General features: G+C 47.3%; 1 protein-coding gene across 1 annotated transcript in view; it reads left to right on the forward strand.

Annotated features, from left to right (window-relative positions):
• The window catches only part of WWC2 (WW and C2 domain containing 2), a 197,167-nt gene that overhangs the window by 170,872 nt on the left and 13,797 nt on the right, over nucleotides 1-12,498 (forward strand). The window contains exons 16-19 of the mRNA XM_015426965.1: nucleotides 1,808-1,972; nucleotides 3,549-3,679; nucleotides 6,146-6,344; nucleotides 11,870-12,028. Coding sequence (XP_015282451.1) covers nucleotides 1,808-1,972; nucleotides 3,549-3,679; nucleotides 6,146-6,344; nucleotides 11,870-12,028 — 654 coding nt within the window. The remainder of the gene's footprint in view (nucleotides 1-1,807; nucleotides 1,973-3,548; nucleotides 3,680-6,145; nucleotides 6,345-11,869; nucleotides 12,029-12,498) is intronic.

Genomic DNA, 12,498 nt, shown 5'->3' on the forward strand with positions numbered 1-12,498 from the left:
AGTTTTGCTTGTGTTCAGTACCGAGGTGTTCATTTTGCTTGTATTCGGTATTGAGGTGAATATATAGAGCTGCCTTAACTGAGTCAGAGTGTTGTTACATGCTTTCCTATTCTGACTGACAACAGCTCTTCATCCAAGGCCCCAAGCCAAAGCCTTTCCCAACTCTGTTAATGGCAGATTCCAAAGACTGAGCCTATCACCTTACGTATGCTAAGCAGGTTCTCTGCCAATGAGCTGCCTTCCTGGCTCTGTAGCAGAGGTGTATCATACAAAAGTTCTCAACTGTCCTTTGCATGATAGTTTTATGGGAACACGGTGATTGCTTTATCTTTCATTGTAGCTGCCCACTACCACCAAACCATATTGTTTTAATAACTGTGGACACGTCCAGAGTGTAAAGCAATGGAGCCTGAGGCATGTGGCGCAATTGGGCTCTCAAAGCTTCCAGATGTGAGCTTGATTTTTCTTCCCTTGCATATAAAACCACTTTTCGTCTCATGAAGACAATGGACTGAGGCCAACTATATTATGCCCCAGGCATCAACTTAGCCAGTACTCTCTGTTGCATGGATCTATTACACTTGATTAGATTTACAGAATATAAATGACTTATTTCCCCCCTTGTGGACATGCGTTGTCTGTTCTTTAATGTTTTCAGACTATTTACCTTTTTTTTTTAAAAAAAAAAAACAAGGCAGGCTATCCTTATATTGAGGGAAAACCAATTAAACCAGAATAGCTGAGTTTACGTATTTTATGTACCTTGTTTCAGTCTCCCCTTGTTTCCTCGCACTCGTCCTGGATTTAAGACTTCTGCGCTGTCACTTGCTGTGCCTTGAACTCCTTTGTTCTTTCTTTCATACAAACCAAGAAGCTATTGTCTTTTCAGTATTTCTTCATCCTTTTTCTGCTGATTGCTCCCAGGTAGCCTAGTAAATCTTGCCCCCATCCCACTCTTATCTTCACAGTGCCATTGCTTAACTCTTTGCTCCCCTCTTCCTCTGAGCCCTGTTCATTTCACAAGGGCCCCCAGCTCATGCACTTAAAAATCCAGTGATCTCTCCACCATATACAAATGAAATGCCTACGGTAGGCATTCCATGCCCAATTCATACAACGTTCCTATACCGTGGTACCTTTTGCAAGAGAAAAAAAAAATTACACAAAGTATGCCTTCACATGAAATATGTTCACCTCACTCTTTTTGTATGTGTGGTGGAATGGAGGGGCATGTTCATTCCTGTTCCTTGAAAGCCTGATTATAGATCTGCTTCCAAACTTGACTGCAGAGTGTGGATCAAGAAATCTGCACAATAAGGAGATGTTGGAGTTTGCAGAAAAATCCAAAAAGGTTTAATTTAAAAAAAAAAACTCCACAGACTTTTAAAAACGCTGCTAGAGATCTTACACAACTAGGTTATGAGATCAAGGTCAATATTACGGGGTTGCCAGAGCAAATGAGAAGGAGGAAAGAGGGAAAGTGCAAACAGCGATAAGAGGACCTGTAGGAACGGAGGAAAAGAAATTTCTGCTCCCCTGTGAGTTCCCCCACTTGCAAGTGCATAAACATGGCCCTAGAATTGGTTTTGCTTCCGTTTGAATAGTGGCTAAAGTGCATTCACTGCTCTTTAAAAGGTACAGATGTGTCAGAATTTTTTCAGTTAAGTGGTACGTAGCATTTGAAGAGCCAATGTAAATACAGGCAGCACCATTTTCCAGCTGCAAAAGAGATATTGGCAGTTTATTATTTTTCCATTACTATACATTAAAATGACCACATATATTTCTCTTTGTCATCTCCACCTAGGCTGGAACTCAGATAAGCCTGGCAGACCTGTCGTTTTCAAAAGAGACGTCTACTCTGTGGTATAACTTGCTGGCTTGCAAGCAGGTTCCTGGCAAAAAGGACAAGGGGCCAAAGGAGGATCCTGTATTTGTCCCTGTCACTCAGTTACCAGGCTCTTTGGACTTGGTGAGCAGCCTACGGTGACTTCTGTGAAATAATTTCACTACCTAGTAATGTGCTCCTTTGTGCCATTCTTATTAGTTGAATGCCAAGTGAAGGTGTCATGTGGGGCGAGGTATCATAAGAACACAAGAACTTAAGAAAAGCCAATGTTGGATCAGGCCAATGGCCCATCTAGTCCAACACTCTGTCACACAGTGGCCAAAAATACCAGGTGCCATCAGGAGGCCCACCAGTGGGGCCAGGACACTAGAAGCCCTCCCACTGTTGCCCCCTCCCCCCAAGCACCAAGAATACAGAGCATCACTTGCCCCAGCCTGAGGGTTCCTATCTATACCTTGTGGCAGGGGTCGTTTCGTAGAAAAAGAGCTAGGGGGACTCATTAGCATAACTCATTAGCATATCGTTAGCATATGCCACACCCCCTGACATCACCGGAAGTGTGTCATAAGGCCGCACACCCCACCCCCAACGGTCCCGACCGCCGCCGGCCTTGCAGCTCCACTGCCGAACCCCATGAGGGGCCCGGCGGTGGACCTGCAAGGCCACCAGGAGTGCAAGGAAGTCCCGCGAAGGCCCTCCCTGGCCCCAGAGAGGCAGGGAGGAAGCAACTTACCTTCCCTCTTCTCCTGCCTCCTCCTGGCTGAATGAGGGCCAGAAGCAGGGCAGCCGGAAGCAGGGGGCGGGGCTTCGTCATGTGCCCTGCCCCCCATACCTCACCCGGGGGAACTGCGATCCCCCGCGATCCCCCCCCGAAATGACCTCTGCCTTGTGGCTAATAGCCACTGATGGACCTTTGCTCCATATGCTTATCTAATTCCCTCTTGAAGCTGTCCATGCTTGTAGCCGCCACCACCTCCTGTGGCAGTGAATTCCATGTGTTAATCACTCTTTGGGTGAAGAAGTACTTCCTTTTATCTGTTCTGACCCAACTGCTTTTAGTGTGACTATTATCTCAGTGAGAGTTGAGTTTTGTTTTACATCAGGAAACATTTAATCATTCAGTTCTCCCACATGCATTCTGTGTTTGTCTTTGCGTCCTTATTTTCAAGTACAAAGTATATATTAATAATATAAGTTCCAAATGGATTACATTTGTGTAAACTGCTGTTTTTTCCAGTGGGAACCTTGTCTTTTCTAGGCTGCAAATGGTGTGTTTGTTTCTACTGTGTTTACGTTTGTTTTAAAATCTTGTGGTACTTTTATAGCAAAGTACAATTTTTTTAAAGAAATGAAGCAACTTTGCTTTTGAACTTCCCGTGTGATATCTGAGGTGATAGCAGTCACATAGGAAGATCATGCCACCTCAGGCACTGAATATTTGAATCAGCTCTGCCATGGGTCATAACACTATTTTGTTAATATTAGTGTGCTTCAGCAAATGTTTTCACAATAAATTTAATCCCAAATGTAGACCTCAGTATAGCACACTAGTCTGGCACTGTTCTTTAAGCATGCTTTGTCACTATTCACAAATATTGCGGAATAGGCTTTATCAATGGTATCTGTCCCTTCTCTGTTAAAAAAAAAAACCCACACGAGTCTACCGTAACATTTAGCACTGCTTTCAAATCTCTGTTAGGATGCCGTGTCAGCCTTACTAGAAAGAACTTCAGCCGAACTGGAAGCAGTAGAGCAAGAGTTGGCGGAAGAGGAGGAAGAAGAGGAGGAAGAAAAGGAAGTGCAGGAGTCACAGAGTGCTGAGCAAGAATGGTAAACTGTGGCTTTATGGTTAATCTGAGGTACAAAAACAGTATTTCATACCACAAAACATAGTGAAACAGACCACTGAAATAACCCTCTGCTTGTCATCAGGTACTAAATAGAATAAAAAAGAACTGAATGCTTTGTGCACATTGGGAAGTGTGGCTTGGAGATCTTCTATTACTACAATTGATCTCCAGTCAACAGAAATCACTTCGCCTGGAGAAAATGGCTGCTTTGGAGGGTGGCCTCTAGGCTTGCCAAGTCCCCCCGGGGGACGGGGAAACCCCCGCCCCAGAGGCCCGTTCCCCACCGCTGGCGGATCAGGCCCCAGGGGGAACCCCACCCCCAAAGCACGGGACGTGCCCGGCATCAGCACATCACCCGGAAGTGACGCAGCTACACTGGGCGTGCTAGGGGCGGGGCCATGGTCATCCGAGGGAAAACTATGTTTTTCCCTCGGATGACCGCTGCCCTGCCCCTGGCGCGGCCGCATCACTTCTGGGTGATGTGCTCGCAACGCACGCGTGCGCTCCTGGAGGAAGCCGGGAGTCCCCCGCTGAGGCTTAATTACGACTTGGCAACCCTAGTGGCCTCTATGGCATTGCACCCTGATGAGGTCCCTCCCCTCCCCAAGCCTCGCCATCCCCAGACTCTACCCCCAAAATCTCCAGGTATTTCTCCACCCAGAGCTGGCAGCTCTAATCACGCATGTTTCAGTTGCAGCAATTCCTTGCTGCAGTTTCCCCCACTGCTGAAGAGACAAGCCATTAAAAAAAAAAAAAGTTGTTCATCTCTTCAGTGGTGGGGACTGTTGTAAGAGATCAATGAATAAAGCATCAATTGCAGAAACAGTTCACCCTTCATAGTGCACATCACTCCCTGAACCAGCATAATATAGTGGTTAAGAGCAGCGGCCTCTAATCTGAAGAACTGAGTTTATTCCCTACTGCTGGGTGATCTTGGGCCAATCACAGTTCTTTCAGAACTCTCTCAGCCCCACCTACTTCATAAGGTCACTGTTGTGGGGAGTGGAAGGGAAAGTGGTTGTAAGCTGCTTTGAGACTCCTTACAGTAGAGAAAAGCAGGGTATAAAAACCAACTCTTCTTCTTCTTGGGTTATAATAAATATAGAGTCTTAATAACTGGTAGGGGTGTGCACTCAGTATATATAGAGCTGAATAAATACCCAAAAAATATCTTATCTGCATTTTTCGAGTATTCATTCAGCAAAATACAGATCTGTACTCTGCTACCAAAATAGCCCCGCCCAAATAAAAGCCAATTTTATTCAGTCCCCATAGGGTATAATGGAGCCGAATAACTTCAGCAATCCCGATTATTTCCTGAATCCCAATATCATACCCATATTGGGGTTTTGGAAATATCAGGAAATACCAATATTTTTCAGGTTCAGTACACCCGAAACCAAAAAATACTGATTTTTTTCTCACATCCCTAATAACTGGTCTCTTTTTAGAGATACTGTCTTGTATGAATTTCCCTCCCTATATTAAGACTGCATGTGGAAATGTTTGGATATTTTTCTCAGGTCTTCCTGCTATGTGCCACAATTCCACCCTAACCCCCACCCCACTTCCTAGTTGGAGGCAAACTTTAGTTTGCCATAACATCTAAACTAGCAAAACTGTGAGTGTGTGCTTGCCTTTCATTCATGCTTTGCAATTCTGGTTTGGAGAGAAGATGCAGACCATCTCAGATTTAATTTATGGTTTTTGTTCAAACAGCAAGGGAAGGATGGAATTGCAGCAAATGAGACAAGGGAGCACACAGTAGCAACGCTGATGCTGGGTTTGTTCACATACAGCCAAATCATGGGGTCAACCCCAGCATTAGTATCTGCTGGCAGAACAGATTTCCATCAGTGGAATGGACCTTTTCTCACCTCTCCTGTCCTGCTACAGCCTAAATGCTTCCCAAACTGTTACTCCTGGTCCCCCAAGAATAGCATAAAGGCTGAGTTAGAGACCTGCAGTAGAGGCGGAGAATCAATGAAAATCTATCTTCCCTTTCTATTAGCAAAAATCCGCTGCTGGATCCAACCTACACATTTATATTTGAATCGAGTTATACTCTTGGTATACCGACTGAGAATACAGTATAAATTAGTCTGTATTTGCTAATATGTGTTAACACTCTGAAAAGGAAACATGATGCATAACCGTGTGCAGAAGTCCCAAGTACTGTGTTTATATCAAAATGCCCCAGAGGAGGCAATTTGAAACAGAATGTCATGTTTTCCTTGGAGAGGATAACAAATATAATACATTCATATGGCGGAGGTTGGGGGGATCGGTGAAATTCTAATCTAGTTGATGCCAAGATAACATGCCCACGATAACACATATTTTTGCACAGAGTTCAGCTTCCAGCCAGGCTAGCAACGTCCTCTTTTGCAGGTCTTGCTGGTTCAAGGGTAAACTTGAGGTTTGTTTGGTTTTTCCCCCCTCACAGGCTAGGAGTGCTGGCAGAGACATCTAGCAAGAGTGTGACTGAAGAAGAGGACCACGTGGAAGGAGTGGAGGGAGGTGCCTATGCAGAAGATGACAGCTTCTGCTCCCAATTGGTAGAAGCAAATGAAGTCAAGGAGGAAGAAGACGGTGGCCCTGCAGATGTGTGTTGCAATGTGCTAGCAACGGTATCACCCACGCTGGTGAATATTTTAGATTATGTTTCCCTAAAGCACTATGAGGACAGCTCCATAAGCCCCTAGCTGTTCCAGGCCCATCAGGGGTGTGTGTTTAAGTTTAAAGTTTGTCATAAGGAGTTTGTTTATAACGTTCGGTATCGTTAATAAATACAGAGGAGGCCTTTAAAATCTCCACTGTTTTATAACAGGGTTCCACTTTTTCTTTGATATACAATAAAAGGAAGAGCCCGAACTCCATAAGAAAAGCATTCAGCTTTGCTAGTTAACATTTAATGTTTATTTGGTAGATTATTCATGTTTAATAATGAATGTATTAAATATTTAATAGGTTATTTAATATTTAAGCTATACTTGCATACACGTATGGTAGAATTTTTTTTTGTTCTTGCATTGCTTATGAAGTTTTAACAGCAAGGGCTCGGTTCTTTAGGGTAATGTAGGTAAATTGCATGTATGCACACATATACAGACACACGAGCTAGCCTAGAAATATAACCAGCTGTGAGTGGTGTCAAATCGCCTTCCTGCTGGCCCTGCACTCTCTTCTGCTGGCCAAGCAATGGCCTGATCTGTTCAGACATCCCAGTGAGCCCTTGCTACTCTTGCCCAGGAATTAGTCAGCTTTCCTGGTTTTATTTATTTATTATTTATTTAAAATATTTATTAGCAGCCTTTCTACCTTGTGGAACTCAAGGCGGCTTACAATGTAAATGAAACAATTCTAAAAAAAACATTAAAAAACCACAATTTAAAATCTCAAGGCTTCCAATAAATTAAATTAGTCAAATACAGTCCTAAATAAAACTGTCTTCACTGCCTCCTGAAGATCGAAAGTGAAGGGGCCAGGCACATCTTCCTAGGAGGCTGTTCCAGCATTTCGGGCTGCCACTGAAAAGTTCCTCTCTCATGTGCACACCAGACAAGCTTCTTCGATTGGTGAGACAGCCGAAAGGGCCTCTCCTTGTGACCTTAATGCCCAGTCAGGAACATATGGGAGAAAAATGGTCCTTCTGATATGTCAGTTCCAGGCCATGCAGGGCTTTAGAGGACAAAGCCAACACCTTGAATTGGGTTTGGGAGCAGATCAGTAGCCAGTATAATTCTCTAGTATTAGTGTCATAGTGGTCGGCATTTCTGGGCTCACCTGAATGTTGGGCAGTCACAGCAGGCTGGATGGGAACCAAGAATCCCATCACCAGGCGCACAACACATGAGCCCGGAGAACAGTGCAAGTATCTCCTTTATTATCCTGATGGCTGTGAACTCCAGTCAACCAACTGCTGTTCCAATGTGGCAATTCCTTCTTTCTCTTCTGGCCTCCCAATGAGTGCCACATCATGGCTTCTAAGGCCCACCCCAGCATTTGGCTTCTCCCTTTGTAGCCTAGTTCCCAAGTGCCTGCAGACCCACTCTGATCCCTCATGCCCTCTCCTTTCAGGGCCATTGAGGCTATTATCCAGCCCTGCCCTATGGAATGCATGTGGGGTCAGATTCTTCCCACTGGAATGTCTTATCCTGGGAGCCCTTGTCCTGGGAACCCTCACACCTTGTACTGGGGAGATATCTGGGCCAATGAGCCTGGGATCCTGGTCCCACCGAGCCCCATCTGGTCCTCCTGCCACAATCAGGGTCACATGCTCCCCGTAGCTGGCTAGCAGTAGTTGAAGCTTCTAAACACTGTTCAAGGGGAGCCCCAAGCAGAGCTCATTGCAATAGTCCAGTGGTTTTGGGCATGCAAGGACATCCTGTAAAATCTCATGCTCTTATGCAGTTTTATCCCAAGATGTGGTAGACTATTCAACCATCCAGTTTAGTTTAGCAGCAGTTGTCAAGATTGAACCATTTCCCCATCTTGAGAGGTCAAACATCCAACTGAGGCCTCTTGTGGTTCAAGTATTACACATTCAGACCGAGAGGCAGATTTGCCAGGGCGCAACCCTGACATGTCACTGGAATAGATCCTTCGTTATCCATCTCCTTAGGAGCAAATCTATATTCTACAGCCTCAGGAACTTCCCTCAAAGTCCGACATACTCCTGTTGTGGTGATGTACCCAGAAAACTTTGAGACTGACAAAATGGCTATCTTGCCAGCAGTTCTCTCTCCAGAACTCAGTAACAGCCCTCTACTCAGGTTCTTACAAGGCCTCCAAGCAAGACCCACAGGCTAAGAGCCACGGGGCAACAGCCCTTTGGCAAGGAGCAGCCTTTTGTTTCAAAAGGCCCCTTCCTGTCCAGCACAGCAGAGCCCAGCACAATAGGGGGCGGGGACTTGCAATCAACAGCACTCCACAGCAACTCACTCAGCCTCCAACAACCCCCAAATCACAAACAGCCCCAAACAGACTTAAACAGAACCACTTTCTATCAGGCTACAAAGAACCCAACTCTCTCTCAGCTCCCACACAGCAGCTAGGAAGGCAAAGGGAGAAAGAAAAATCCCTTACCTTCTATCAGCAACTCACCACATGCTCTCCACTCCTTGCCTCAGCCCAGCTGACTCAGCTCTGCCTCTGACGAGGAGCAGCCTTTTGTTTCAAAAGGCCCCTTCCTGCCCAGTTCAGTAGAGCCCAGCACAACAGGGGGCGAGGCTTGCAATAAACAGCACTCCACAGCAACTCACTCAGCCTCCAACAACCTCCAAATCACAAACAGCCCCAAACAGACTTAAACAGAACCACTCTCTATCAGGCTACAAAGAACCCAACTCTCTTTCAGCTCCCACACAGCAGCTAGGAAGGCAAAGGGAGAAAGAAAAATCCCTTACCTTCTATCAGCAACTCACCATGTGCTCTCCACTCTTTGCCTCAGCCCAGCTCACTTCCCACCTTTTTCCCACCCCCATCATCTGCAGCTGAAAGACAGCTACACACATTAGATGTAAAACATGCCCTATATTTTATTTAAAGAGAACAAGTGAATTCAGAAAAGGTTTCTCCAATGGTTTCTCTGCTTTGCTGGCCCCTCGAAGGGAAAACCTGAACAGGCTCAGATGGTGTGTAGGCAGGGCTGGCCCGAGGCAAGGCTGCGCCCTAGGCGAGGCTGCAGATGCCAACCTTCTGGTGGGGCCTGGAGACCGCCCCACTGGGAACCCAGTGGGAGGCCCTGGATGGGGGTGCTGAAGTTCGCCTCCCCCCACCAAATGCCAGCACCGATCCCCGAGGCTCCCCTCCGTGTCCCTCCACGTCCTTCCCGCCTGCCTGGACCCTCTCCAGTGACCCATGGCCGGCGGGGAAAGGCACCGGCAGAGCAGGCGCATGAAGAGGGGAGCCCGCGCCAGGGCTGCGCTTGCCGCTGCCTGCCGGGGGAGCCAAGGCTGCCAGAGCTGCTGCAGGCACCGCCAGGCAGGAGGTAAGCGCGCCCTGCTGCCGGTGCCTGAGCCAGCCAGCCTTCCGCCCTGGGACCGCACAGCCCTTTACCCCCCTCGCCCACCTACCTCCTCCCGCCATGGGCACTCGGGTGGCAGCAACGGCGGCAGCTAAGGAGTGCTGCCAAGAGGGGGTAAAGGGCCGCGTGGTCCCGGGGCGTGCTGAAGCGGAGGGCTGGCTGGCACCGGCAGAAAGAACGCGCCGCAGCCTCAAGTTTGCGCACTGAGGGGGGGGGAGGATTGTGTGAATCAGACTGATTCACACAATCCTCTCCCCCCCCAGTGCGCAAACTTGAGGCCGCGGCGCTTTCTTTCTACCGGTGCCTGAGCCAGCCAGCCAGCTCTCCTAAAAAGCAATCTCCATCTAGCAAACCTTAGACCTAACTAACAATTTTAAACAATCAGTAGAATTTTTTTTTTTAAGGAAACTCAAGCGTGGCCCCGGCGCAGGCTCCCCTCTTCATGCGCCCGCTCTGCCGGCGCCTTTCCCCACTGGCCATGGGTTGCTGGAGAGGGTCCGGGCAGGCGGGAAGGACGCGGAGGGGAGCCTCGGGGATCGGCGCTGGCTTTTGGAGGGGGGAGGCAAACTTCGGCGCCCCCATCCAGGGCCTCCCGCTCTAAGCGAGTGCCTAGTTGGCCTAGCAGGAGAGCTGGCCCTGTGTCTAGGTGGATTGTCTCTACTAGCAAGAGAGCCTACGAACTGGCATTGGTGCAGTGTCCTTTACAGATATGAGCATACTTCCTGAGGGCTTGAGCGACATCCGCTTCCTTTCAACAAGGCATCCCATTGGCTGACATTTGCAGGGCAGCAACCTGGTCGTCTGCATACACTTTTGTTAAGCACTATTCTGTGAAGGTTAATACAAGAAGGGAGATGTCAGTAGGGACAGCAGTTCTACATTTGATCTTCCAGTAAAGCGCTCACCCCACTGCTTGATAAGCCAGCTGACTAGTCTCCCATGTGGGACTGCACAGAACAGCGATGATGAAAACAGTGTTGCACTTACCTGTAACTGTTGTTCATCTAGTTGTCTCTGTGCAGGCATGCATCCCTCCCTCCTACCCTGCTGTGAGCTCCTTGACTCTCTATTTGTTGCCTCATAGCGACCGCCAAGGAGAACTGAGGGAGGGAGAAGGGCCCCTCCCCAGAGCACACGACCGTTAGGCGGGAAAACAGGCTGAATGGCTCTGATTGGGAGGGGGGCCTCCTGCTCTGTTACTAGGCTAGTTAAAAAATCTTTAGGTGGCTGCCCTGTGTGCCTGCACAGTCCCATGTGTGCCTGCACAGAGACAACTAGATGAACAACAAGTACAGATAAGTGCAACACTTGTCTCTACAGAGAGGCAGGCAGTGACAAACTACCTCTGAACACCTCTTGCCTTGAAAACGCTAAGTTGGCACTTTCCACCATGACCTCGGCACGCACAAAGAGGGGGTTTAGCCTTCCCCCTCCATGCTGTTTTCCCAAGCTGCTGGGACTGCACTTGTACTGATGAGCTACACATTATGTTTCCCCGGTGGAGCAAATAGCCCCGCCGGGGTCATTTCAGGTTAAGGAAATGGCCCAGGGGGATGGGCTAAGCCCCCTCTTGCTGTGAGCCATGGTTCCAAACTGAATTGAACCCCTGTCGTCAGGGAAGTGTGGAACTTCAGACTATGCCTCCCCACCCAGCCCATGGACGTCCATGGGGAAAACCTAACATGTAGGCAGGCACTGAACCTCATAGCTGAGTGGAGATTTGAACCTGGACCATCATAGTCTGAAACTGTACCCGCTATAATTCACTGCCTCTTGGTAGCTCTCCTAAAAAGCAATCTCCATCTAGCAAACCTTAGACCTAAGTAACAATTTTAAACGATCAGTAGGACTCGGGCTTTCTACATCCTTACATCCTCCAGAGTTTTGTTTGTTTGTGTGTTTTGCACTGGCAAAATCAGAAATGTTGAAGTAGGTAGGAAGTTTTAGTAACTTAAAAGGCGTGCAATCCTACTTTTAAGCGTGCCTGCATGTTCTCATAAGTGGGAAAGCAAGGGCGTTTGAATTACTTATGCCCGCTCTTAACTGGTTTGTGACAAGCTGGAATGAAAATCAAGCTTGAGGGGCCGCTAAGGGTTTGAGTGTTTTTTTAGTTTAAAAAAAATGTACATGACTCCTCAACAGGTCGACAAAGAAACTAACACAGAGGGTGAGAGTGTGGTTGTCCGGCCCAAGGACAGAGCCAGCCTGAAGTCTCAGCAGCAGCATCCCTTTGTCAGGAACAGCATGATAGTCCGCTCACAAACCTTCTCTCCAGGCGAGCGGAACCAGTACATCTGTAGGGTAAGATAAAGAGCGTTCTCCGCAAGGTCCTATTATCTAAAGACTCATTTAACTTCTTTGGCAATGGCACATTGCAGGCAGAGTCATATACTGGGAAACCCATCTGTCACTGCTAAAGAGTGGTAAATTGCCGTTTTCACCTAAGATAGCATGTGGAAATGGTACATGACAAATCCTTTCGCAAAATGCTGTTTATATGCTGGAATTTACTCCTTTGCAGTGAGCTTGTATAAGCAGGAGGCTGTTTGAATTCCCTAAATTAATTTGGGCCTTTGATCTCAAAATGTTCTAGTAAAACTGTTCATAAGCGACATGTTGCTTCTCTGCGATTTCTAGCCATGTATAATTTTTAGATTAACATATGTGGTGTGAAAATGGCACTTCCTGCGATGGTACTTCTCAGAACTGTCTTTTCTGGAAGGAGTGTCACACAGCCACTGCCGCAGAGCAATTTCTTTTACTGTCCTTAA

The sequence above is a fragment of the Gekko japonicus genome, unplaced genomic scaffold, assembly GCF_001447785.1.
Source record: "Gekko japonicus isolate JY-2015 unplaced genomic scaffold, Gekko_japonicus_V1.1 scaffold185, whole genome shotgun sequence".
Classification (NCBI taxonomy): domain Eukaryota; kingdom Metazoa; phylum Chordata; class Lepidosauria; order Squamata; family Gekkonidae; genus Gekko; species Gekko japonicus.